The sequence below is a fragment of the Oryzias latipes genome, chromosome 5, assembly GCF_002234675.1.
Source record: "Oryzias latipes chromosome 5, ASM223467v1".
NCBI lineage: Eukaryota > Metazoa > Chordata > Actinopteri > Beloniformes > Adrianichthyidae > Oryzias > Oryzias latipes.
The window spans coordinates 6,438,531-6,465,169 of record NC_019863.2 but is presented as its reverse complement, the minus strand read 5'-3'; the positions used below and the strand labels follow the sequence as shown (position 1 = coordinate 6,465,169).

General features: G+C 39.1%; 1 protein-coding gene across 12 annotated transcripts in view; it reads right to left on the bottom strand.

Annotated features, from left to right (window-relative positions):
* The window catches only part of LOC101173216 (forkhead box protein P1-B), a 206,458-nt gene that overhangs the window by 75,486 nt on the left and 104,333 nt on the right, over positions 1 to 26,639 (bottom strand). For all 12 annotated transcript variants that reach the window (XM_023954813.1, XM_023954807.1, XM_023954811.1 and 9 more), the window contains one exon: positions 13,727 to 13,887. In XM_023954813.1, the coding sequence (XP_023810581.1) occupies positions 13,727 to 13,885 (159 nt within the window). In that variant the 5' untranslated portion in view covers positions 13,886 to 13,887. The remainder of the gene's footprint in view (positions 1 to 13,726; positions 13,888 to 26,639) is intronic.

The window sequence follows — 26,639 nt, the reverse complement described above, 5'->3', positions numbered from 1 at the left end:
TTCCCTCACCTCCGGGTCCCAGTGGTCCCCGTTTTCAATTGAACACGGGACCTCACCAGATTTCACTCATTGTAGAGCTGAGGCATATCTCTGACATTTTACATTAAGAGCCCAGCATTCTGCTGATTAAAAATAAGTCCCTCCGTTGCTTTCTCTCAAGCTGTATGGCCAAGGGAAAATGTGAGAGGAGAGTCCATTTCCTTTTTCCATTTTAGGCTCTTCTCTTTAAAACTGCCACAAATAACTCGCAGCGTCCTATTCTTCTCCTGTATTCGTTCGAGTAGATAAGGACAGCATTTATTGTTTTCATTGAGCTGGAGTCCAAAGACAGAGAGCACCAAATTACTATAAGATTGAGATAAACACACCATAAACGACCAATTTTATCCATCTTTGATGCTGGTGAGGTTCAAAAGATTACACTGTAAAATAGGAATCTGGACATGTGAAAGTGATGGGACACCTCATCATAGTGAAAGGAAGAAGAAAAAGAGAAACTCCAAAAAAACAACGGCACTGACTGGGACAGGGTGCTGTTCTCTGGTCCTTTCAGAGCTCTGATAAACATGACCATTACAATTTAGAAAGACAAAAAAATGAAAAGTCATTGTGTTACAGGGGGTTTCCGCTCCTGCAGCACGCTGGTGGGTGCTGAAGAGCAGAGGGTGTTTACAGATGTGGTTATCGTATGCCTTGACAGGCAGGATCATTCAATCAGCTGGCAACAGCTGTATGCAGGCGAGCGTCCTTATACTTGATGGGGGGAATGTCAACGGAACCAATCTGATCAACAAATGCCGTTCCCCTGTGCCACAGCTATCTGAGATAATGATGATATTGCGTGTATGTGAACAAAGCGATGCAGACAGCGCAGGGCAAACAGAGACACACATGGTAAGACCTGAGGAAAGAGAGCTTCCACACTTCTTAAAAGGCCTTTGCCTTGCTCTCTCCACTGTAGAGCAAAGAGATAAAATGCTGATTTATTTTAATAAGAACCATGTGCCTAGAAACAGTCTCTTCCCAGATCAAAGAGCCAATCACTTACATGCTGCAGATAGTCACACATTAATTATCAAAAAACAGAATTAAAATATGTCTGTCTAGTATAGTTTCATTCCAATTAGATCCACATTTCTGTTGTTGTCCAATTTAAATGTCACATTAAGTTAAATGCTACTAACATATTTGCTAATGATTTTTAATTTGAAAGAACAGGCAGATTATTCAAATGTTTTGGAAATTTGCAACAGGCGCAGACAAAGAAAGGTCCTGTTGACTTTGCAAACAAGAACTCAATAATGAGGCGCAGGCTTCGCTGTAGTATAACATCTTTTAAGAATAAACCTGCAGTACTTTGATGCTTTTTCTGCTGCCCTAAAGATATTTTACATTATTCAATCCAAAAAGACATTCTTCTGGTCATAACTTTTCTTTGCATGTTAAAGTTTCATTTCAGCCCTTTGGCTATCTATGGGTGCAGTTATTACCCATCTGCAGAGATATTGAAAAATGTATCTAACCCTTAATTCTTTGATCCAATGGAAATGGGTTTAGAAGCTGAGGCCACTCCCCTGTCAGGGCCTGTCTGTAAACACAATCAATCTCCTGCCTGGCAGGGCAACTACAAAAGCAAAATAACACACAAATCAGTTAAACTTGAAATAATTATCAATTACAATACACAAAGTATCACTAAAATATGAATAATATAAATGAGTAACAATATAAACAGGTTTTTCAGCATAAAAAAATTATTCTAAAAAACTGTACAGTATTTCTTTTAAAAAATGGAATATGAATAAATGTATATAGGTAGAAATAAGTAGGAACTTCCACCACAAAACTGGGCTTGTGTTCAAACCAAAGGCTAGAAAGTTAATGTGAAGGAATAATCAGGTTGAAAAATATTAATTTATTATCCGTTTATTCCCTTTCAGGGTCACGGGGCTGCCGGAGCCTATCCCGGCCACTTGTGGGCTAAGGCAGGGGGCATCCTGGACAGGTCGCCAGTCAGTCCCAGGGTAGAACGTCCACAATCACACACCCACGCACTCTCACATTCACACCTAGGGACAAATTAGATAAACCAATTAACCTATGAAGTGTGTTTTTGGATGGAGTCCCCGGAGAAAGCCCACGCATGCACGGGGAGACCATGCAAACTCCACACAGAAAGGTCCCTCATTGATTTTCTGGTTCAGGTCCTCCAGTCAGGACTTGAACAGGAGCCTTCTTGCTGTGAGGCAAGAGCGTTAAACACTGCGCCACCGTGCAGCCCAGTTGAAATAAATTGCCTTTGGTTCCTGCGGTTGAAAAATATAAAAAATTGACTTACAGACCCAAAATTAGTTATTCCATTTAAGGTAAGATGGACTCATTTTGACAATATAAGGACCAGCTTATGTATTCAAAATGTATAGTATTGTACAGTATAGGAACCCTAAAACACCTTATCACAGTACCACATACTGGTACTGTTGTGGTAAACTAGACTAAGCCTTTATCTCCACAATAAAGTTAGTCTACAATCAAAAACAGATAAAGGAAAAGGCAATGCAGTGTTCCTTGTGTATCACGGCAATTACACTCCAAAAATAACCCGCAATAGGTCAAATCTGCAAAGTAGGATTCCAGATATTTTAAGGCTGTAGAACACTACACACTTTCTACACTTTTCACAGACAGACATTAACATTTTAAGACTTTTCTCTCTTGTTTAAACCTTTAAAGTTCAAAACTTTTAGAAAAACAAGTACAGGATTTTTAATCAGAACTGAAGATTATAAAGATTGGGAGAGCTGCATGTATCTGTATAGGGGACACAGCACAGAGCAGATTGATGACAAAACCTCCAGCCAATCAGGACGCAGATAAAAGGGCCATTGAGAGAGAAAAAAAAAGCTAGCAAAATTGCAATGAAAAAAATCCACGCAACAGTGAGACTATATAGCGAGGGAAAACTGTACACCAAGTAACCAGAGGGGTTTGGTTACATATACAGTACATGTATAACATAACATCAGAAACTGTAGCAAATTTATGCTATGCATTTAATGGTACACTAGTCAATATAGTCCCAAATGATAAAAATAAAATACTGCTAAAGTGGGGGTGATTTCATTTTCTCTGAAATTAATCTTTATTGGACTCCAGCAGCCATCTTTTTCTTTTTTCTTGGTTAAATTATTTCTCTTCAGATCGTCTTCTTTCGTGAGTACTACTGTGATGAGTCAGGGACAGATTGTGTCAAACATTGAGTAAACTATATTTCATAACTGCAAACATGTGAACAAATTCATGTTCATGTTTAGACTAGTTTTGCAGTTTATCAGCGAGCTTCACTTGACCTGTGACTGATGGGACAGAAAATTTCCAGGTAACACAACTCCTCCTGACACAGTCTAAACAACAAACCATCCAGTGGGCAGTGGATATCTGACAGTATTTCTTATATCACTAAAGCAAAGCAGCAGGCTCTAAAAAAGCAGAAGCAAAAAAGACTAGCAAAGACTGTTGGAAGGCTTCCTTTTGCTAGCAAAGGTACAAAAGGTGTAGCAATTGTTTGTAATTGGGGATTTGGGGAAGATCGTGAATATAGGAAAACGTTTTTTTTTTTAATTTATTTATGTTTTTTTTGCTGCTATAAAGTGACCCCTTTTGATCTCATCCATTAATGCAGACACATGCTCTCCACGTACTCTGACAAACATTTTATTTAAAAAAAAAACTCTCTTCAGCATCTGTACTGCAGAACTGCTGTCTTCTGTCCACTCTTTGTCTCCTCAGGCATGTCATCCAGCTTTCTTTCTGCAAGATTTCACTTTCACATTTCATACGGTGACATTACATTACCTTACCTTACCTCCAGGGAGTACCTAATGCAAAAGAAAAATACAAATAAAAAAAAACAGTTCCCTATGTTTAAAGCTCATGTTCCCAGAGCGAAATGCAAAATAAATTCTTCATTTCCAGGAAAAATAGAAGGAATAAAATAAAGGGGTACGGAAGGCAGGGAGACAAAAAAACACTGCCTTATTTTCGCTGCCATTTACTGACTAGTACTTTACAGCCTTCCCATCATACCCTGTCAGAGATTGTAAACAAGCATATACCAAATTGAATCAGATGCTGTGCATAGGAAACAATATTCTGGAGGTCTTTCCATCACCAATCAAGAACGCTAAAACATTTGTTTTTATTGTTCATTTAAGAAAACACAACACTCTTTCTTTTCAAACAGAGAAAGGGTTTTATAAACCATTGTCACTGGCCTGCTCAAGCATTTATGGCTTGTGTCATTCACGTGATGTCAAGCTGCCATCGCTATTATTTATGAGCAGACACCTCATCATGGCATATCATTCTCTAAATGGTACACAGCTATTCACCAGTGAATAGTGACCTGTGCCATTTTTCACTTAAATAGAGGCCATGTCATTGCTAAATGCAAAGCGGCGTTGTTATTAATCAATGATACATACATTGATGGGCAAAAACATGTCAAACAATCAGATTCACTCTAATGGACCGACACATGTCATGACCGTCCGTGCTTATTTCCATATTTTAATAGAGGCTCATTTGGTCGTCAGAATGGGCGGTCAATCATTTTTCAGCCAGTACATAAAAACAGAGCTTTAAGCCTTTTCTTTTTTATTTAACTTTGAAAAAAAGGGAGCACCAACATGAGCTAAGAAAGAGCAAACACCTGTTAAGCCAGGATCAGAGAAGCCATAAAATCCATGTTCCCTCTTCTTGTTAAATGAGTGTCAGTTTACTGCCATCAAACAGAATTGTTCTTAGAAATGTTCCATCTGCTTCTGCCACTGAAACTTTCATGACTTCTCGTGGTAGCACCCAACATCACAACAGAAACAAGGTAAATGGTAAATGGTATATAAATTTACAGTATATATTGCTTTACTATCTTAGAATGCCCAAAGTGCGTTCCTGTCATAGTCCCATTCACACAGGCACACACACATTCACACACCAATGGCGTGTAAACCACACGCGAGTCCTGTGCCACCCTGATTAGTCCAAAAAAGCAGCTGTTGTTCATTTCTTAGCATTTCTTTTCTGCTGGTGCCATAAAAGACGGAGTAAGGCTTTACAGGGGTTTTACCATTAGCCTGTCTGTAGGGCTCATGTCCTCAATGCATGGATATGAAAAGTGTACAGGGTGGCACATGCAAAACACAAGCATATTTAGTATATTTAATTGAACATTTATTTTAATCCACCCAGTGCTGTTGACCTAAGACACTTTAGTTTGGAAGTACTTTTTACGTCTATTCAAAAGATGCCTTGATCTGCAACATGGATAAAACTCAACGACACAAATAAACGTGATTGAGAAGAAGCAGATCCCTGGTTTTCATTTCAATAGCTCATTTAACCTTTAGTCATTCAAATCCGTAGGGTCTATTCTATGGTAATTGGATCTACATAGCACTAGCATTGGGAGTGTTAACAAGCACAGTCTATGAATATTAATTACCCTGAAGTTTTCTACACAGGAAACACCTCTCTGTTACATTTGAATTATTTTAAGAATTTTTTAAGTTGCCCCCTCATTAAAAATGAATACTCATTGATTTTGAATGTTTTTTATGGAAAAAGTGCGAATCTTTATTTTTTGTAAAAATAAAACAATAATAATAAATAACTGATACTTTATTTATCCCACAGTGGGGAAATTTTTCTCTGCTTTTTGACCCATCCCCTGGGGGGAGCGGTGAGCTGGAGACTAGCCGCACTCGGGGGGGGGGCTACAGCTGGCTGGGGAGAGCGGGGATCGATCCGCCAACTCTTCGGTTGTTGGACGACCTGCTCTACCACCTGAGCTAAACTGCCGCCCCACACATTGTGACAATTTTTGAACTGTGTTCAAAAATAGCCTCTCCATAATATGCCATAATTATCCATGAAGAGTAAACATTCCAATGGGTTGGAAAATTCTCATGTTTGAACAGTATTTGGACAGTGGCCATTAAAGCAAGTCATATCTAAATGTGTTCTTTGCCAGCCTCCCGAGGCCTTGTTAATGCGGTTTCTTGTTTACCACACTAAACACACAAGTTGTTCAGCACGAGAGGACGAGAGTCTCAGTGGGCATGAGTGTGTGTGTGTGCCTATGTGAGCATTTGTGTTTATCCTAATCTTGCTGCCAATAGTCTTAATAAAACATTGAAAGATGCATGATGTTTTCTAGCAGTTTAAAAGCGGTTTTGAAGCCGTTTAATACTGGACCGATGGAGATGTGATTCCCAGTCTATTGGTAGCCAGCTGTCTTAGACAGCTGCTCTGAGTTGAGAGGTTCGCACTTCGGCTCAGATACACAGACCAAGACACCAGAGACTGTCTAGGTCACCACAATGCAGGCTACGTCTTTCCTCAAAGTAGAACCAGCCAGTCCTTTTGTTACGATTAATCAATTTATCCAACCAGATCAATCTGTCAAAAGGGCCGTTACTAATTGAATCAAACTATAAAAAATCATTTCAAAATGAAATAAATTGATAATAATCGATCTTGGAAAATAGTATTTGGATTGAGACATGGTTTCATGTGTAAAATGTGTAAAATAGATAAAGAAGGGAGAAAATAAGAATCCTGAAAATTGGCATAGCTTTATCAATGGGTCAATGATGTAAAAAGAGGCATTCATGTTTAATTGTCTATTACTTTTACATAGATCATGCCTCTTTCTGAATAAAACACCACTTTGTCCCTCATTTCTTTTCATCTGCCTTGTTTGTTTGTCGCCATTCTCTAACTTGCGACATTTCTTAACGCCCGTTGCTGCTTATTTACCGGCTAAGATGTGTCAGCCGTGGCACCCCCATTCAGCAGGAAAAAACAAAACACTGCACGAAAAACATTTCCAACACAAAATGACTGAGTTTTTTTTTTTCCTTAATCTATCTTCATTTAACGCCTATTCAAAGAGCGGGAACACTGCGGATACTATTATAATATAATATAATAGTAATAAGGCTTAATAGTAATAAGGCTTTATATTGTGTGTGCTGCATCAATGAGTGAATAAAACAAGGGTTTCTACTAACCATGTGGTCAGAAATTCACTGGGAAAAAATGAGAATTTCATGGAACTTACATATAAAATAAGAAATAAATGCTAAATAAAATAAAAAACATTGCTATACACCTGTTTTCTTAATTATTTTAAATCTTTCATGTGATCATTCTATTCTTTGCGTCAGGAAAATTGATTTTTAAAATACTGTTATGTTTTAGATCTGAAACGCATGACAAAGTACATTTACTGAGGTGCCTATTAGCTCAACTACAAGCTATGGTTCCATCTTTTTTGTACGTTCTCTTCCTGTCCCCTTTACTCCCACAATGCCACAAACATTTCCTCTGATGGCCCTCAAGCTGCCAGCAGAAACCAGACGTCAACTTGAGCAAAAGCTTCCATCCAAAATGTCCTCTGCAATCCCCCCCCCACCCCCCACCCCCCCCCCCCAAAAAAAAAAACACTTTGGAATGAAGAAAGCCTTAAAAAACTGCTTCAAAAATATAATTCAAATAAGGAAAGTGTAAAAAGTCTTAGTCATTTTTCAGCCTTTTTTCATTCAATAATTATTTCTTCTTTTCCCACATAGAATTGCATTACTGTTCAATTTTCACTTCCATTTGTGTGATTATTAATCAGATCACACATCAATTGCTCAAACCAGCAAAGAAATCCGTCTGTAATAAAACTGTCATGTGCTGTGGTATAAAGACAGATGTTGCCAGTTGTGTGATAACATAATTAAACTGCTCTGTGAGGAATTCCATAAAATTATTCAAATTGGGCGAGCACTATCATTTTACCAATAAGCAATTTAGGGCAATATGCAGTGTCATAACATTGATGTTATCCTCTCTGCTAGATTTTCCAATAAGTTAGAGTCTGGCCTCCTGTGGCAAAAATGATTCGAGAACACAAAGATACCAGAGAGCTTTGAGAAACAGGAGGAGCGAGCTCAGCAAGTATGTGGAGATCCTTCAAGAGAATCCACAAACATAAACAAACTGTTAACGAGGAAGATTAGAAAGCAGAAAGAAAGAAATGAATGCAGCATAGCTAGTGGTTAGGATAGGACAGGTTGTTCTGCAGCTGCCCCTCACACCCAAGGCACTAGAGTACAGCACAGACTCATGGTAGAACATGGTCTCTTGTGGCTGCACTCTTCAGGCTATAAGAAGTATCTTAATACTTGTTATCTGAAGTATCTGAAGTTTAAATATTTGTCAGGTCCTACATTCTAATTTGCAATCTTTACGAATATAGTAAAGTGTAGTAAAAACACACTTCAGGAATTTTTTTTTCAATTTTTGCTTTAAAATGTCAAAATAATATTGGAAATTGTGTAGATAAACTAAGCCAACACAAAAGGACTAAGTTTTCTTTTTTTCTTTAATCTATCTTCATTTAGCGCTTCTTTACAAAATGATCCACAAAAAGCAAGTACACTAGGAAGGCTACTCTGGCTATGCATTGTGTGCTCTGCATCAATGAGAACTAATTGTTCAAGAAGCAGTTAACTATAGAGAATTAAGGATCAAATTAAACCTTCGCTGGCAAATATGTTTGTAAAGAGTTCTACTTTGTCATGCAAGAGATAACTCTAAAATCAGGGTTTCTACTATCAAGAAAACTGTCAAGATTTGTAGAGAGAAAAAATTAAGAGACTAAAGTTCAGTTTTAAATAACTTTTTTGTTTGTTTTTTGTTTTAATATAGTCAACTCTATCTATCTATCTATCTATCTATCTATCTATCTATCTATCTATCTATCTATCTATCTATCTATCTATCTATCTATCTATCTATCTATCTATCTATCTATCTATCTATCTATCTATCTATCTATCTATCTATCTATCTATCTATCTATCTATCTATCTATCTATCTATCTATCTATCTATCTATCTATCTATCCATCCATCCATCCATCCATCCATCCATCCATCCATCCATCCATCCATCCATCCATCCATCCATCCATCCATCCATCCATCCATCCATCCATCCATCCATCCATCCATCCATCCATCCATCCATCCATATTTAACATATTTATAGATATTATAAAAATCTCAGGATCAATGGTGTGACGTCAAGTGACCAACTGCTAGCATGCCGGAATGTGTCTGTAAATGTGTGCCTAAGGACCAAACACAAGGCATTAGAAAGGTCTGTTGAGTATTATTTTCCTATAGCTTGCTTGTGTGTGAGTAGGTGTAACAGCCAGGGTTGAGAGTAACGCTGTTTAAATTTAGTAAGGGAGTAATCTAACTAATTACTTTTATCCCTGAAACAAGGCCCTTGTAGCTAACAGTTGCATTCAAAATCATGATTGGTTAAGGAGTATTCGTGCTGAAACTTTCTCCACACTAGATCAAAATAACAGGAAGTAACAGAGACGGTGGATCAGTAGCAAGCATTTACAGCCTGAAAATATCGTCACTGCTCCACTTTTATTTTTACAAAAAAGTTTATGTCAAATTCACACTATGTCCTGATATAAAGACATTACCTATGTCCGTCTCAAGCTTTTCAAATCTAATGAGGCACTGAAACCACAAATCCTTTTTTCCCACAAGCCACCCAAGCTCCTAAACGGCTGCAGCTAGCGTTTGCTCTGCTGATGAAACATCACTATTAAACAAGCACAACTCGGTTGTGTTTTTGGTAAGTCGCACACAGATGAACATATTTCTTGTAAACTATGTTGTGGAAAACATTCTCCTGCTGTCCACTGTTGACTTGGAGTCATTTAAAGTTCTTGTAACAAAGTTGTAGTCAGAACCAGACTTTCCCATCCGTGCCGTAAAGCCTTCATAAACTACATTGATGACGAGAACACTAAAATGAACATGCAGTTATATTGATAATAAAAAAATCTTTACTTTTATTTTATGCAGTCTATTCTCTGCTCATGTTAAGGTAATATGTGTAGTGTGAGAATTCTGAATGAAAATGTTAAAGTTCAGGTTAAGGGGCAACAGAAGACTGAATTACTGAAGTGCAACAGAGAGTTGTTACTTCATCGTTGCTAATTTTTCTATTGATGGTTTTGTGTTTCCATCTTACCTTCTGTTACTGTGGTTGAATTTTGTTCTTTTTTTATACTAAAATTAGGATACCTGAAACCTTTTCTATCATTTTTGTCTAAGCGTTGTTTTTCATCTTTATGCAAAGTTAATAATCCTCTCTCCGTCTATCATTAAACATTATACCATGGTCCGGGTGAACACTCGATTCTGATTGGCTGCTGGGTGTGCATTAAAAAGTGATAACCGCACTCCCCAAAAAGAAGTTCCGGTCACATATCTTAAATCTTCTGTACCACTGCGCCAGCTTCTTTAAAACAACCTTTAGCTTCATCATCTGAACAAAAACAACCAGTAAGAGGAGAATTTTCTCTCTAAACCGATGCTTTATCCAACCCATCGGAAAGATCAGCATATAAATATATCGCCTAATCTTGACTGCAGCGGTGGCGGGCGCCTTGTCACATTACCGTGACAAGGCGCCGCACCACGTAACAAATAAACCGCTTTTTGTCAAAAAAACGGTCCAGTGAGCGTTGTGGACTTTCTGTCTTTAACTGAGGGGTACCAATAATTTTGTCCACCACTTTATGTGGAAGTCCGCGACCCGGGACCTGGAGAGTGAAAAAAGATGGAAAGAAGCTATTTTTTATTTTTCCGAGCAGCTCAGAAAAACTATTACATTTATTGCTATATTTTAACAAATCTTGATTCAACTGCTTTTGTAATATTATTTTCCAAAAGAATTTTAATTTCCTCCAGTGGATAATGTTCCAATTAAAACGTCTGCGACACAAACAAAGATGACGACAAAACATACGGACTCGGGCTAAAAACCAGACATAAGGTTTACAGAAAGCAACAAACAGTGAGAAAACAAACAGTAAAAACCCACAACCTGACAAAGTGGTAAAGCCATCAACATTTCACAGCAACTTCTTTATAAAAAGAAGATTGATAGGGCTTTTCAATCTGCCTTTACAGTTCTCAACAAACACTCTCTGACTTCCTAATAGCGATGCTTAAATCAAGCTTATGGTCCACTTCCCTCCAATCTGACTAGTCTACAAGATAAATTCCCCTGTCAGAACCAAGATGATCAAACAGGTTACAATTATTTCAGTCACCATCTTTATAAATGAGGGCTGTCTTTCATTGTTACATTGCCTAATAAGAATAAATGATCTACCATTGGAGGGTTTTTGTTTCCACTTGCTTACTTTAGTCAGAGGACCTTTTATTTGATGTTTGCATCCCTCAATAGGATTAATTAAACTGTGAAAGTTTGTTGAAAAACTATTAACCTCTGCCTGTCCGTCATGTGATGCCTCATCACAAGCACCTGGTCTGCTCTTACTTCACTTTCTACGGTCTCATCCCATTTATTGTTGTCCACATCCCCTTGGTCCAATAGTCACACAATCAGAACTTTTTCAGCCAATCCATGACTGTTTCTTCTGCCCTAAAAATTAACGCTGTCTCTACATCCTGTAGAAACAGTTAAACAGTTAACAGCAGAAACCTAGCTGTCTTCTGGTTCTGCGTCTGATCTGGAGTTTGGTACGCCGTGTTCCAGAGCCTAACTGCAAAAGGACTTTTACTGTGAAAACTCTTAATTAAGCACTGCTTAATAAATGTCACTCATGGTCCTTTGATTGAACAGTTGACAACTTTTTTGACAAGGTTCACAAAACAGAAAACTATCAAATGGACTTCAGCAGGCAGCTTATGAAAAATGGTTTCTGCTATTAACCAAAAAGGGACAAAAAGTCATAATTTTTAGATAGTAAAGTACAGGGTTGCATTTTGTGTGATTAAAACAAGGAAGTGTTTTCAGAAGAGTGGATTATTCTGGTGGGATGCGGTTTCTGATTCCTTGAGTCAAAAGCGCACAAAACACTTTCTGATCCCTTTACCTTTCTTTTCTGTGGTAATTTTTCAAAGATGCGACACTGTTCTCTTTGTGCACTGAATCAAAGAGCATCGAAATACTCAACTGTGGTCCATATTTCTTAAACCTCCATTCATGGTGTTGTGAGGACGGCAGCACGTTTGAGCTCAGTCTCTGTGAACAGTTCACCACTGACTTTCTTCACCTGAGTTGAAAAATCCTCACCGAGAAATACGGGACTTGATTGACATGCAGAACGGCCAATCGCACATCCTCTGATACATTTGTCACTGTTTAAATACACTGAGCGCAAATTCTGTCATCAGAAAGTCGCTACTTGTCTCGCGGCACGACGACTCCCCGGCAGAAGACCACTCCGGGCGACTGGAGTATTTCGCCCTGAGTCTCCTCCTGCTCCTTAGTCCCCCCCCCCCCCCTTTCCGTGGCACGCGCTCCTCATGGAGCCAGCAGGCTTAAAAGCCATGCTCCCCCCATTGCATTGTTTACAGAAGAACATGACATACAAAAGTCGCTGCTTTCTGTTTTTGTAATAAAACGCCTCATCTGTTAATACAAATGTTTCTTTGTGTAATCTTACAGTGTAGTTTTTTAATTATCAGTACATAAGCAATGTAATGTATTAATTATTCATAATACTATGTCTATTAAACAGTATTTTTGTCTCAAAATACTATACATACATGTGTCCCTTTTTAATAAGCATGAAAGCAGAAGAGAAGGACTGACTGATGGTAAAGTATTGGTAAAGTAGTTTATGGAATTATGTCAGATCCATCTAGTGAAGGCAGTCACAGGGATTGAGTAGCTGGTTAAGATTTTTTTGCTATTATGTCAGTTGGAAAAAAGGAAAAAATAACTGAACTAGGCTAAGTGAACCTCTTCATTGTCCAGAAATTTATTTTTTATACTTTAAATGCAAAAATATTCACAATTCTTTAACATGATATGATATTTGGCACAAAGATGATGACTAGAAGATCTTTCTCCATTAGATAAACATTTACCTTACTGTACTGTGCTGCAGCAGAGTTTCTCCTCTTGTTCACATACTGATGGATCTGCTTTGACAACAGACAACAGCACATAGCCTGTGCATCCTCACCAAACAGCTCCTAACAACAGCCCTGGTTGTGCTGTTGGATGAGCCAAGATAGCACAAGACACATTGATCTTTTCAGTGCTGCTTCCTTGTACATTCTGTCGTGTGTCATATTTAACACCAACACCAAAAGAAAGAGCTTATCGGTTCATCTCAGGACCGAAATGAGGAAATGCTTTAGGTGCAATAATGGCGTACACATCCGCACCACCGTGCTTAACACGGCACAGGGTGGCATTAGCTGTGAGTGTGAGGTTTGTTTACAATGAGCCACAGAAAAATGCTGCCATCCAATTGGATGTCACAATTTCTCAACTGTCCACAACATTCTTGCGCACCTCACTTCTACCAATATGTTTAAACATAATAATAAATATTTTACAATAAGGCCGGTGCTGCATGCTACAATAAACACACTCACAACCAAACACAATCACACAGAAAAAGCACTTCTCTGACTTTAAAAATTCAATAAAGGCTACAATATACATAAATGATAATAATAATGTGTTTATATATGGGATGTACTTCAAGGGCTAATTAAATATTAAGTTGCACTTTAGGCAGCAGGTCTGCCGTACTGCTGCTGCTGCTGCTGATGTTTTATAAAACGAATGTGTGTGAAAGAGAAGCCGGTCAACCTGGTGCTGTTGTAGATGCAGGAGGTCCATGGCAGTCACATCCACTGACGGTGTCCCACTTCGGGGCCGTCCTTCCTTGGCGGCACCCTCCACACTTGCTCTTCCATTCTGACTGGCTGGGCCATTGCCCATCACCTCCATCCCTGATTCTCGCATCATGACTTCAAGAAGGTGAAGAAACAGAGAAGGGTGAAGACAGAGAAACAGTTGTTTAAATATATATCAAAGTTTAAAAATCTGCTATATATTTTTTTTCATATAATGGCACTTTGAATGCAACTTTTCCCACTTGGTTTGTTCTTATTAAAGTCTCACTCCAATCATTTTTGGACCATTTTCAAGGCGTTCCCAGTGGTCTGGTAATGATGATGATGACGTTTTTATCCAAAATCCGAAAACCTGTGGCGTTTTCTAGGACAGTTTTTGCAGAGCAGCAGGACCTCATCAGAAATTTACCACTGAGTTGTGGGCGGGACCACTGGCGCAGAGTAAGCCTGTGCCTATTTCCTACCATCCCTTTGTTTACACTCTCCTGCGAGCTTACAGCCCCCCACAACCCTAAGCTAACATTAGCATCCATCCATCCATCTTCCTCCGCTTATCGCCGGGGCAGAAGTCTAAGCAAAGATGCCATGACTTCCCTCTCCCCGGCCACCTCCTCCAGCTCCTCTGGGGGGACCCCAAATAACAAATAGCAAAACACCTAAACACATCATTTCTATTTCACTGCAATTGTTTAATTTAAATACGAGTCAAAATACCTAAATTATTCTCCAAATGACCCTCATCTTTTAAGGAGGGCAACATCAAACATAAAAGCTCCATCCGATAGGTCAAATGCATAAAGGGATTAATTCAATTCATTAAATAGTTCAAGTTGCCATTAGATTGTTTTAGCACATTTAAGGTTTACCATTTATTACGATTTTCGCTGACTTTTGCGATATTGCACAGCTTGAAATCACGATAATGATCGATATGCGATTAATTGAGCAGGCCTATATTGTTTCATTCTTTTTTTTAACCGGGAAAAAAATCCCATTGAGATCCACTGATCTCTTTTTCAAGATTTTCCCAAGTCGCTTTGAGTGGAAGGGGTGTGGATTTCCAACAAGATACTCCTGATTGGCGACAGTAGTTACCATAGACACGTTGACTCAGACCGACTCAGACTGGATTAATTAAAAAAAGTAGACTACAATAAATACAATGTGCTTTATAACTTTTATCATAAGAAAGTGTAAAAGATGCAACAAGATAAACTTAAGTTGTATCAAAGGATATGTGGAGATGTACACATGCAGAGGGTCTCAAGAGATTTGATCCAAACAAGGTTTCCCTGATGGTGGTGGTGGGGGGGGGGGGGGGGGCAGTCAAGCTGACACGTGGAAAATTGAAGTTTACAACTTATGACACAAGACTATTTACAGCAGAGGAGGACAACTCACAGGTTTAATATCATCTCTGTCACGTTAGATTCTGGTTCTTAGAGATGTTTCAGAAACAAACTTGCTTTGTAATTGTAGGCCACACGCACAGACAAGAACACAGACACATGTACATGCGCACAGACGAGCACGCGTACACACACAGAGACGAGCACACACACAAACGAGCAAACACACACAGACACACACAGACGAGCACATGTGCATGCACAGTTGTTGATTCACATCACCTCTGGCACGGCCTCCCCACTATAATGGGATCATTTTTATAAACAAATACTGTGAGCTGGGATGAAGTTACACAATAACCTCATCTAGAATATTTTCTGAGGCACATAGTTGTGCAATATGTTTGAGAAAAAGAAATAGTATTTTTGTGTTGAGTGGTTCTTTGTTTCCAGACTAAAAACAACAGAAAAGAGGCTATTTTGATAGAGATTTGACATCCAAAATTACTCAATGTAAAAATGTCATGATTGCCACATAAAAGGTTTGCACTTGCACACAGCATTTCTAGATGTAATAAGGACAATTTAGTCACGTGACTCCTACGTTTCATTACAAAAGCTCCACTCAGGACACTTGTATGAGACTTTGAGAGACCAGTTCCTGAATTGCTATAACCAAAGTTTGTCCCCTAGCAAGGAGAAATGGTATCAGCTGACTCAGAAGTGGCTGGAAAATATCCTGAAAGAAGATAATCGCAGAGGATAATTGTCATCCAGATGAATGAATGATGGATGAAACCGGTCTTTCCTGGAAGAAGATGCCCTCTCCCGCTTAACTGATGAAGGAGGAAGCACGGGCTCCTGGTTTTAAGGCACAGAGTGACACTCCTAATGTGTGTTATAAGGTGCACGACGGTACAGTCTATTGATCTGAATAACAACAGAAAAAAACTCTTGTTGATTAATATTCCAATGTTCTTCTATAGATGTTTTACAAAGGATCAGAAATGTTTCAGCAGAGTCTTTGATGAGTAAGGAATGGATGACAGACGTTCTTCGGCAGCGAGGGTGGTTCTCCGTATTTGTGGTTGTCTGATCCTGCCCACTACATCACTGTAGTGGGCAGGATCCATATTAAAAATATATAATAAATACAAATGGAGCTTATTAGACAGCTGTGCTGATTGATAAAAACTGAAGGTAAATAATTAATACAAACCAAGGACAAAGTCACCCCCCCCCAACACACAAACATTCTGAGCATAAATTTTATTTAAATTAAGCAGCTCCAAATTTTGCCGTTCCTCAAATAACCACTAGAGGCAGGTAGCAAAAGGGAGCAAGGGAGCACATTTCCAATATTTATGAAGCCATGTCCACATATTTCAAGCAAAAACATGGCAAAAGGAACAAAACATCGAAAGAAACCATTATACAAAATTATTTTAGAACTTTTTGCTTTTATTGTGTCTTGAGATGTAAAAAAAATGCAGGAAAATCAGGAAAAAAAAAGAATATAAACTGGCTGTTCAGAAAAACAGATGTTCCCTTATTCCTGTTTTTCCCTCCCTTTTTTCAGTTTGGTTATTAAAAAAGACAAAGCAATCTTCAGATGATCCAACAGAGGTCAGAGGTTCTGTTTATGTACTATTGTTTTTTTCACCAACCTCAAAAGGACTTTGGTAAAAAACAACGGTCACGTGTGCTTCCCACCTGACCGGACAGGTCAACGGCTAAGAACAGCCAACAGTCCAACAACAGTCAGTGGGACAGTCCTGTTGGAAATGTCAAGAATATCTCTGGAATTCAATCGCCCAAATAAGTCAGGACTGGAACCAAAGTCAGGTCAGCTGGTGCAGCTGGGCTTGGACTCGTCTCTGCGTTCTGTTCTTCTCCAATACTCATGACTGGAACGTTTCAGCAGCCACCTGTTTGAAGCTCTCACACAGCTTTGTTTACACACGCACACAACAAACAGTAGATTGGACTAAATATAAAGACACAAAGAAGAAAATAGTCAGGAGAGTTTCGCCTAAGGCCTGTTTAGGCTCAGCTTGGCAGCTAGACTAGACAACACATCAGCGTGCACAAAACGTGCAACAACACCATGGCTCTCAAGGTTTGGAAAAGCCTTATCTCTTCATATATTTAGGCTTCTGATTCTGTGGAGAAGACAAATACACTTAATATGTAAAAAAAATATATTGTAAGTGTTTTTATCAAGCTTTAAAAAATATTTTACTATGTTACTTTTGAAAGTAGTTAACTGAACAGGGGAGGCAATAAGCGGCAATTATTCCACATTTCAGTTTTAAAAAGTAGAGGTTGTTCAAGCAAAAACTCCTACTCCTGGCCACACAGAGGTAAGAAGAAAAGCTGTACTATGTCTATCAAAATCAAAACATCTCAGCTATTCCCAACAGATAGCAGATACCCTAGAACAGGGGGGTCAAACTCATTTTCACTGAGGGCCACATCAGCATAGTGTTTGTCCTCAAAGGGCCAGATGAACTAAATGTAATGAAAAGATAAATGTTACTACTCCTTGACATTAAATAACTCATTTATTTATTTATAATAACTTTTTAAAGTGACAATTACAGTTGCATAGAAAACATGATCCTTTTATATTTGATTCTTTCAGGTTAGGTTATATGGACAGTATTTACGTCCTAATGTATAGTTGTCCAATCTGATATTTTAAGTCCGATTCCCCCTAGATATGAATGAATACACACCAATTTGTATTTTTTATTTAAAGAAATTTAAAACTTTTATGCTCTCGCGGCGGGCCACGTACAATGACATGGCGGGCCACATTTGGCCCGCGGGCCTCGAATTTGACACATGTGCCCTAGAACAAGCCCCCCACCACCGTTCTGCCAGAAGCAACCAAAAAGCATTTGCTGCTAAAGCTGTGAAGAAGGTGGAAGCTCTTTCCAGACCTTGAAAGGGACACAGTCGTAGGCCACTCAAGACAGCAAACAAAGAAGCTAGCTGTTTGTTTGATAAGTGATTGCTGTCATGGCTACAATAAACAGAAGAAGAGGGGGCTTCTGTTTATGGACAAACACATCTTCGTGCAGGAGCCATCTAACGTTAAGCAGATGGAATGATCAGCAAATTTCCTTGGTAACACACAGGACTGGCACTGTGTGTGTGTGTGTGTGTGGGGGGGGTTGATGCAAATACAGCTTTGACCAGAATAAACAGCAATGCAGTAATCTAGAAAAAAACAAAAAGTGTTGCTGTGTTGCAGCTGTTGGTGGTCCACTGCAAATGAGACTGAGATGAAGAATGAAGGGACGGCAGCATGACAGTCATCCATGGAAACATTATTGTGAAGCACAGCAACCAAATGTTTCTTTTAGGCCCAACAAGCTGTGGCTCTGCACAACAGCTCAGCCAAGAACTTGTAAAAGCACGTTAAATATTTACCTCTTTGGATTATTCAGTAACTGGGTTTGTGGAAGGAATTAGGGGCGTCTGCAGGTTCCACGAAATGACACAATATTGCGGCACAGAAATTCAACTGAAACTAAATTTACCAAAATATCAGATGACACAGGCAGAACAAAAAGTTTGACTGCTGTGATATTTGAGTGAGATCACTCTGTGTGTTGGCTGAAAAACGCCACTGTTAATAAGTAGGAGGTTTAAAAAAAGGTTAAAGTCTTAGTTGGGGAGGGAGGGGGGTTCAAGTAACCTTCACTCTAAATTTTGTATGGATACAACAGCTTGTCATCTGCGCGATAGAATTCATCCAACAGACCTTCTCTACACGGACACAGGACTTTCCTTCTTGAGCCTGACTGACACACGTTAAAATAAAATGATCTCCACGAGCAGCAAGCATAAAATACTAGCAAACACACATATTTATGTCACATACAGATGACTAAAAGGAGGATTCTTTAGCATGAAATTTAGATCCAAACCTATTATTCCTCCATGAGCAGAGGGGATGTTCTCAACATCCAAACACCCAAACTGATTTCGATGCCTCACGCTCCGCACATTGATATATTAAAATAATAACAAAAGAAAAAGATGATAGGCTCCAGGAGAGATTCTGAGTGGATTCACAATTTCTCAAAAAAACACAAACCAGTTTGCCTCCTTGGGACCGTCTGTGAAGCACCTCAGTGGAAGAGCCTGCTGTGCAAAGACAATGACAGAATGTGCCAAAGTAAGGCAGGCCATGGTATTTTTAGAGCAACTGGGGCCGATGGAGACCGAGTAAATAGAGAAGTCTAATGAGTTTAAATCTAGTTGTGCATGAATGGAATAATAATTCTGGGATGTGGAGCCTTTTTTAGGAGTGGTTTACCACACATCTTTTCCCAGACTCTCCTTCATCTGACTTTGATAACCTTCTTCGCATGTGGCTCATGCCCATTAATACGGGAGTGAGAGGAGAAACGCCAAGACACAAGGGCCCACTTTCACGAACGGCCTCTTCTTTGTCTTTCCTTTAGGGGTCACCACACCAAATCAGCTGCCCCCATCTCACTTTCATGCCAGGCTCAAGAACAACATCTCTTACATCCTCAGAGTGTCAGTTACATCAGTCATTTGTGATGATCCACAGTACAGCAAAAATCAGATCTATGTGTTGTGTAGAGGAGGGATGAACTGAAAACCATACCAAAGCCTATTAATTATCATGATTATTCTTTTGGGGGGGTAAAGGTTTTGTTATAGTAGTAAAAAATAGGTCAATCCTATAAGAACTCATCTAAAAGTGATGCCAGAGTCAGATGCTTTTTCCCAAGAAAACTGGGGTTTTCCTCAATGAACTAGACATTCAGTATTTACTTACACTTTCGAATTGTTCTCTTTTAGGGATTGTTTGGGAGGCTTTAGTTGTGAGAGCAGTGGTAGGGTAGTGGTTAGCACTCTTCCCTCATATATGTGTGGGTCTTCTCCGTCCTCCACCCACAGTCCGTGCTTCATCGCCTCATTGGTGGTTCTAAGTTGTTCCTTAGAGTGATCATGAGGGTGCGTGATTCTGTTTGGGTGTGTGGGTAGGGGTGTGTGTGTAGGTGTGTGTAGGTGTGTGTAGCCCAGCGATTGACTGGAGAACCCCACCTTCACCCCTCTCTAGCTGGGGTAGGCTCCTGCAACCCGATGACCCGAGAAGGAATTAAGAGGGTTTGGAAATTGATGGATAGATGTTCAACTCCTATTAAGCGACTGGCGTTTTTGATATTATGGATTTTTCAAACACACACTCCATGATCTTCACTCATCAGCAGCCATTTAGCTGCACGTTTCTTTTTATCTCCATGACTTTTTCACTACAGCTGTCATTCAGCGACTGCTTGCAAAGCACTAAGTTAGGCTTTTCTAAAACAATAGCAATAGCCCATAAGCGAGTCACAGACGCAGCCGTCAGACACGCCCACTGACCCCCACTGCTGGCCCAGAAACAGTAGCTGCTCCCTGACATGGGCCAAGGCCCGTTTAGCTTAAAAGCATGCAATAATTTCACTCTGTTCCCTGACAGAGGATTGTATGTGTGTATGTGTGTGTGTGTGTTGTGATTTGCATTACACAGTTAAGCAGATGATAAAGGGCAGAGAACTAAATACCACAAGAGTAGGCATGATTTCCTGAGATGTATGTGAATAAGGCTTTAACAACTTTTTGTTTTTTTGGGGTGTTAAATCCAGCCCCTGCCAGGATGATGCTCCCACTCATAAAACAGCACAATGACAATGTACAGTGGCACTAATACAGAGACATAGTTCATCATGACATTTTGTGCAATTCCCAACTGATTAGGGTCATTATGTTGGAGACCTGATTTATGTTGTCATTTCCACTCACCAATCCTGCATCAATGAATCTTAATGAATTGGTAAATAAGGGTGAAGATTACACTGTGTGACACAGCAACATTTCTCACTCTCAGCGGCTGAGATTTATGCAGCCAATTAGAGACTAACAGGGAAAATTGGCCGACAGCAACATAATGTTCTTTATGGAACAAAATGAAGGAGCTTTCTTTGTGAAGGGCAATTCTACTATCAGTTTGAGCGTCCTTAAAACACCTTCTGGCTCAAGGTAGCATACAAAGCTTATATCTTGTGGTACATGGTACTGGTAATCTCTGCAGTGATCCAAAGGTTTCTACATGCACCGTGGCTTATCGTGCATGTTTGATCAGCAGGAAAATAACAGAAACAATCATTTTCTCCCTGCAAACATCAGACACCATAGGCTGCTGCTTGTCTAATGAAGACATAGAAGCTTTTATCAAAGCGCGCTCTTTGGAGATATGCTTCTTTAGGGTGGGAAAAACTAAGTATTTCATTTGCCCATGTGTTTTTTTTTTTTTTAACCTAATTATAAATCAGGATAATATTTAAAATTATCCTTTTGTGAGAAGAATACATTTTGGTTCAAAACAAATCAAATCCCTTGATCTTTATTTCAAAGGACTTTTACTAAAACCCAATCACCTCTCTGGGATTAATGTGAACAACACACAAAGAAAGACATACACTATACAATGTCATTAAAAGTTGTTGTCATTTTCCTGACACATCATTATCAAAACCCAGATAGTTTGTGGTTTCTTTCATCCACATTAGAAAATTCTAAAGATGATTATCCATTTTTGTGCATCACTACAAAGCCCAGAACGTTTTCCAGCTTATTAATACGAACTTCTTAAAAAGACACTTAGAGTTCTAATGAGAGCTTTTTTGTATTCCATATTGTGACTGGATTTGTGTGTGAGGAAGCGGCTCTCCACATCTAACAAGCTGGCTTGCCATTAGGCACAGGGGCTGAGGGATGCTGTGTGAAAAGGAGTGGAAAATTAAAGCTGAAGCAGTGCAGGAAAGGGCTTAATTTACTGGCATGTACAGTATGCAAATGAGATTACTCTCAGCTTAACTGCATCATTTATGTCCATAATAACAGCATCATCATTACAGAGCTCAAATTAAATTAAACTGCAATTAGCATATCAAAGTGATTGGTTAAAGTTGAAAACAAATACCTAATTTTGTTAATGAACATCTGTAATCACCATGTAAGCTCTGAGTGAAAACACTTCAAACCAACATGTGCTTTGGAGAAGGGGAGGAAGATCTGGTGCTAACCACGTGTCAGTCTGATGACACGTGTGTCTGTGAGGCTGTTTGCATGATGGGGTTTATACCTGGACAGTTCTACACTCTGAGGATTTATTTGCCAAACTCCAGGAGATCAAAGATCCAAATTCCCACACTTGCCACGCTGGGAGCTCATCAATAAAACACTAATCACTTCAAGGCTGATTTTGAGGCTAAAGCGTCAGATAAAGGCTTAGGAAAGCTTCCATACTGCACTCCGCTCTGCCTGTCTGCAATGTGTGCTTTGAGTCCTTCAGACAAACATTTGAAAAAGTGTGTCTTAAACTGTATATTTCCTCAAGCCTTATAATAATTCAAAGTTGCCTCGTTCCATAGTTCTCTGGGTCCTCTGGAAATCTGTTTACGGTTTTTGTGTCAACTTGTCTGACTGTACTATCTCTATCTGACGGTTTTTGAAGAACCACTGTGATGAAACTAGTGTTTTCTGTGTTTTTAACATGTTTCTGTGGCATTTTTCTGATGGTGGAGGACATATATCAAGAAAGTTAAGATTAAAACTGCATTTCTGAGTATTTCTTTATTTAATCATTGTGAATGAGGAGCAAACGAATTAATAGATGTACTTTTCAGTTCTCTTCCATCCTGAAACCTCCATCCCGCCCACAACTCAGAAGTGAATTTCTAATGGACTCCTGTCGCTAGACAACGACAACGATACAGGTTTTAGATTTGGCTAAAAATGACATAATCCTAATTAAAAGACCCCTGGGAACGCTTTGAAAATAGATCAAAATTATATCTTTTTCTCTCCCCCCATGATCCATACATGTTTCAGATCAAGATGATCAGGTACGAGGACGGAGCTAAAAACAAATTTAGAAATTCTTTTAAGCCTTCAGAAAGTAGTGCTCCCCAACCACCGGGCCGCGGACTAATACCGCCCTCTGTGCTGCTTGGTACCGGCCACAGACAGAAAAAAAATACATTATTATTTTCCTTTTGTTTATTTTCCAATACTAAAGGAAGTTTTACTGTGTAAAACTATCGAATTCTATTCACCACATCTGTCTTGACACGACTGTCTTGACTTTAAGCAGCTGCTCGGACCACTAGTTAGTAGCTCAACGCCTAAAAGCTAACAAAAACCAAACAATAAAACATATTTGGAAAGTTTGGGGAGAAAAGAGTCAGTGAGGAAACCAAAGAAGAGCCTTCAACTTTAAAGAAACATAAAGCTGCTGTTTACAGACAAAACCAGGAGTTCTCCTCCAAATACGGATTTATTGAGACAGTTGTTTCCACGTCCCAGAAGCTGCTCTGCTTAATATGAGGCCACTGACTTTTGAAGGTTTAACATAGGCGGATAATAATGTTGCAGATGGGGTGGATTCATGATAATTATTTTATTTAGAAAGTACCAGTTTTATGATGGTTTTGACATTTTATTTTGCTTTATTTATCCATCACTCCTTAAAAGTCGGACGCAGCGGAAGTTAGCGTCCGGTTGTTACCATCCACTTTGACGTTAAAGGCAAAATCTTCATCACAAAGTTGAAGTTTAAACCAGACACAAACATTTTACAAAGAACAAAGATTCAATACAATAAAGTTGATGATTCGTGTAAACTTGTAAAAAGGGCATTTATGAATTTTCCTACAGCAAAGCTGGATTAGGCAGACAGAAAATGTTCCTCTGTGTTAAAAAAATGCACAATGAATCAGGATTTTAATTTGAAAAATAGAGTTTTTCAGAAACCGGAAGCTTAAAAATATTAAACACAAACTTTGGCCCCGTTCAGACTGGTCCGTGGAAACATTTTCTGACATTTAACCGGTCTGTGGCCTGAAAAAAAGTTGGGGACTGCTTTAAAAGGATTACAAGGGACATGCATGTGCACAGTAGATGTAAACCACAAACATCCTCTCTGCCAGCACATTCCTGAACATCGGGGTTATGTTAAGAAACAAGAATTTCATTTCATTGTCCTGAGAAGATTTGAAACGAGTGGCTTTTTGTTTTTCAAAGCAAAAAGTCTTTTTGTTTGTGATTAAGTGTAAGTTAAAGCCTTTCAAGGTAGAGCTGGAAAACTGCTCCATCAGCTAATGACGGCCCTCATTACATGGAGAAGCAGTCTAATGAAAGCGCAGTGGCCGGACGATTCCCTCACCCAGCAGAAAACCCTATGAAATGCTAATATCTCATTGCTAATTAAATGATACTAAGTCCAAATGCACCTTCACGCCTGGTAGCTGGAAACATAAATTTTATTTTTTAACACTACACTACACCCAAAGACGTGCCTGAGCAACATTCCATTAATTCATTTTTATTGCCACCAATAGTCAGAGTTGCCCTGCAGTCGGCCTCTCCCTCCCTGCTTTACTGTATCACTTTTCCATTGTGAAGAGAAAATAATTCATGTGTTACCTCCACTTAATTTCTCTTCTTATAACACAAGAAGAAATAAAGACATAAGCGCACAACAGCCACTATTGTGGCTGTTGTGTGTTGTTAGGCAAAAGAAGGATAAAAGGTTTCTGCCAGCTGCAGCTGAACACGTTCTCCGTGTTTACACTTCCCAGGCAGTAAACAGGTTCACAAGAAAAGCCTGCTGTTTTTCTCAGAAACTGACCTTCAATCCAGTACACCGTAGTTTCTCCCCTCACTCCAAACAAAGCCTCACTGACTTTATCTTATCAAAAAGTAGCTGCAGCAGGTCGGCCATTGTTGTTATGTGTGTACATCTTCAGATAAAATAACAAACTAGATGTTCATTACCTAAATTAACTAAAAAGAAATCTCAGTCACTTTTGGACATTTACAGCTTTCTCTATGTTGACATTTTAAACTGAACTCTGAGCAGGTGATAGTCACAAAGAATGCATCTTCAATTATTTATTAAAATAAATAAATAGTCTTTCCTACACTGCAAACATTATATCTTAAGAAAGGAAAAAGACCCCCCCCCCCTTTTTTTTTGAAAAAAAATATTGTTTTCTGTCTTGCAAGAAAAAAAACTCTTATCAAGAAAGCTTTTCAAAAGCAAAATGATCTGAGTTTGAGAAAACACGTCTTGGTGAGTAGAACTTTCTGCTTAAAAAACGAATCTCAAGTGATGTTTGATTTAGTTTGATTTTTTTATCAATAGGATACTTAAAAAAAACCCAGCTTTTTTAAAATCTAACCCCTCCTTAATCTGTTTCACAAGCACATTTGCTCATATTTGACCTCACTCAAAATCATGCAAAGTAAAAAAGCAGGAAAGTTTTCCACTTTTGATCACGATGAGTTATTCCTAATGTTTATGGGGGGGGGGGGGGGGGGGGGGGCAGCACAGGGTGCATGACTTCACCTGTGATCTCCTGTGGTTGTTAATAAAGTTTAATTGTTTGTTAAAGTTTGTTATTTCATGCTTTGTTATGACTGATTGCAATAATGGCAGATGTAGACTCGTTACAAAATGTCTCAAAGTTGGATTTACAATCAAAGCAGGAAGTAATAAATAATGGATGATTAATTACTGCTAATTACAGTTAATTAATCACTGATTAACCTTTAGGGTGTTTTTCATGGGACCTGGTAGTTTTTAGATGACTTTTGGGCTGGAAAAGCGAGCTTTTATCTGGCAACACTGACAGAACTCGTAAACAGGACTTTGCAATCAGTCTAACTTTTGTGCTTTTAGACTTAAAAAATAAAGGTTGATCATATTCTTTACAGTGTTGTCTCACATGATGAATATTTTTTTCATTTGCAAATTTTCAAAAATCTTTAAAGTATCACTAGCCTACGGTAAGCAATAAAATGCCAGTCTTAAGGTCATATGTTAAGAACATATGACCTGATGTCTGTTTGATCCAAGTCCAGGTATTTTCCCAGGGATTCTGTGGGCCTGTACTGTGTAAACCACGCAGCCTGACCTTCTGCATTCCTCACACTCCATCCTCCCATTCATCCACAGACACAGATAATACTGGGTAAATAGCAGAAACGTGAGGATTTTAGGATTGAGGTGAGGCTGTCATCAACTTCTGCCAGCTGGAAGAAAAGCTCCATGCACCAAAGAACCCCCCCCCCCCACACACACACACACACACGCCAAGCAAAGGAATACAACAAAATCCAGTCAGAGTCACCTGTAGGGAGGCGTCTGACTGTAACACTTCAAGTCTGATCAAATAGATTTTCACTTTGCCCTTCTATCTCCTTTGTGAACCTCCAAAGAGTTTCACAGGACTCCTAAAATAAGGATTTTTTTTGTTTTCTTAAACTTTACATGTTCCTGCAACACCTTGGGTTTTCTGTCCATACTGGCATGATATGATCCAAACCCCCTAAAGCGGCTTAAAACCGCGGCAGAGCCGCCTGTGGGCCACGGTGGGCCACTGTGGGCCAGGGCGTGACCTACAGCTGAACCAGCCTGTGCTG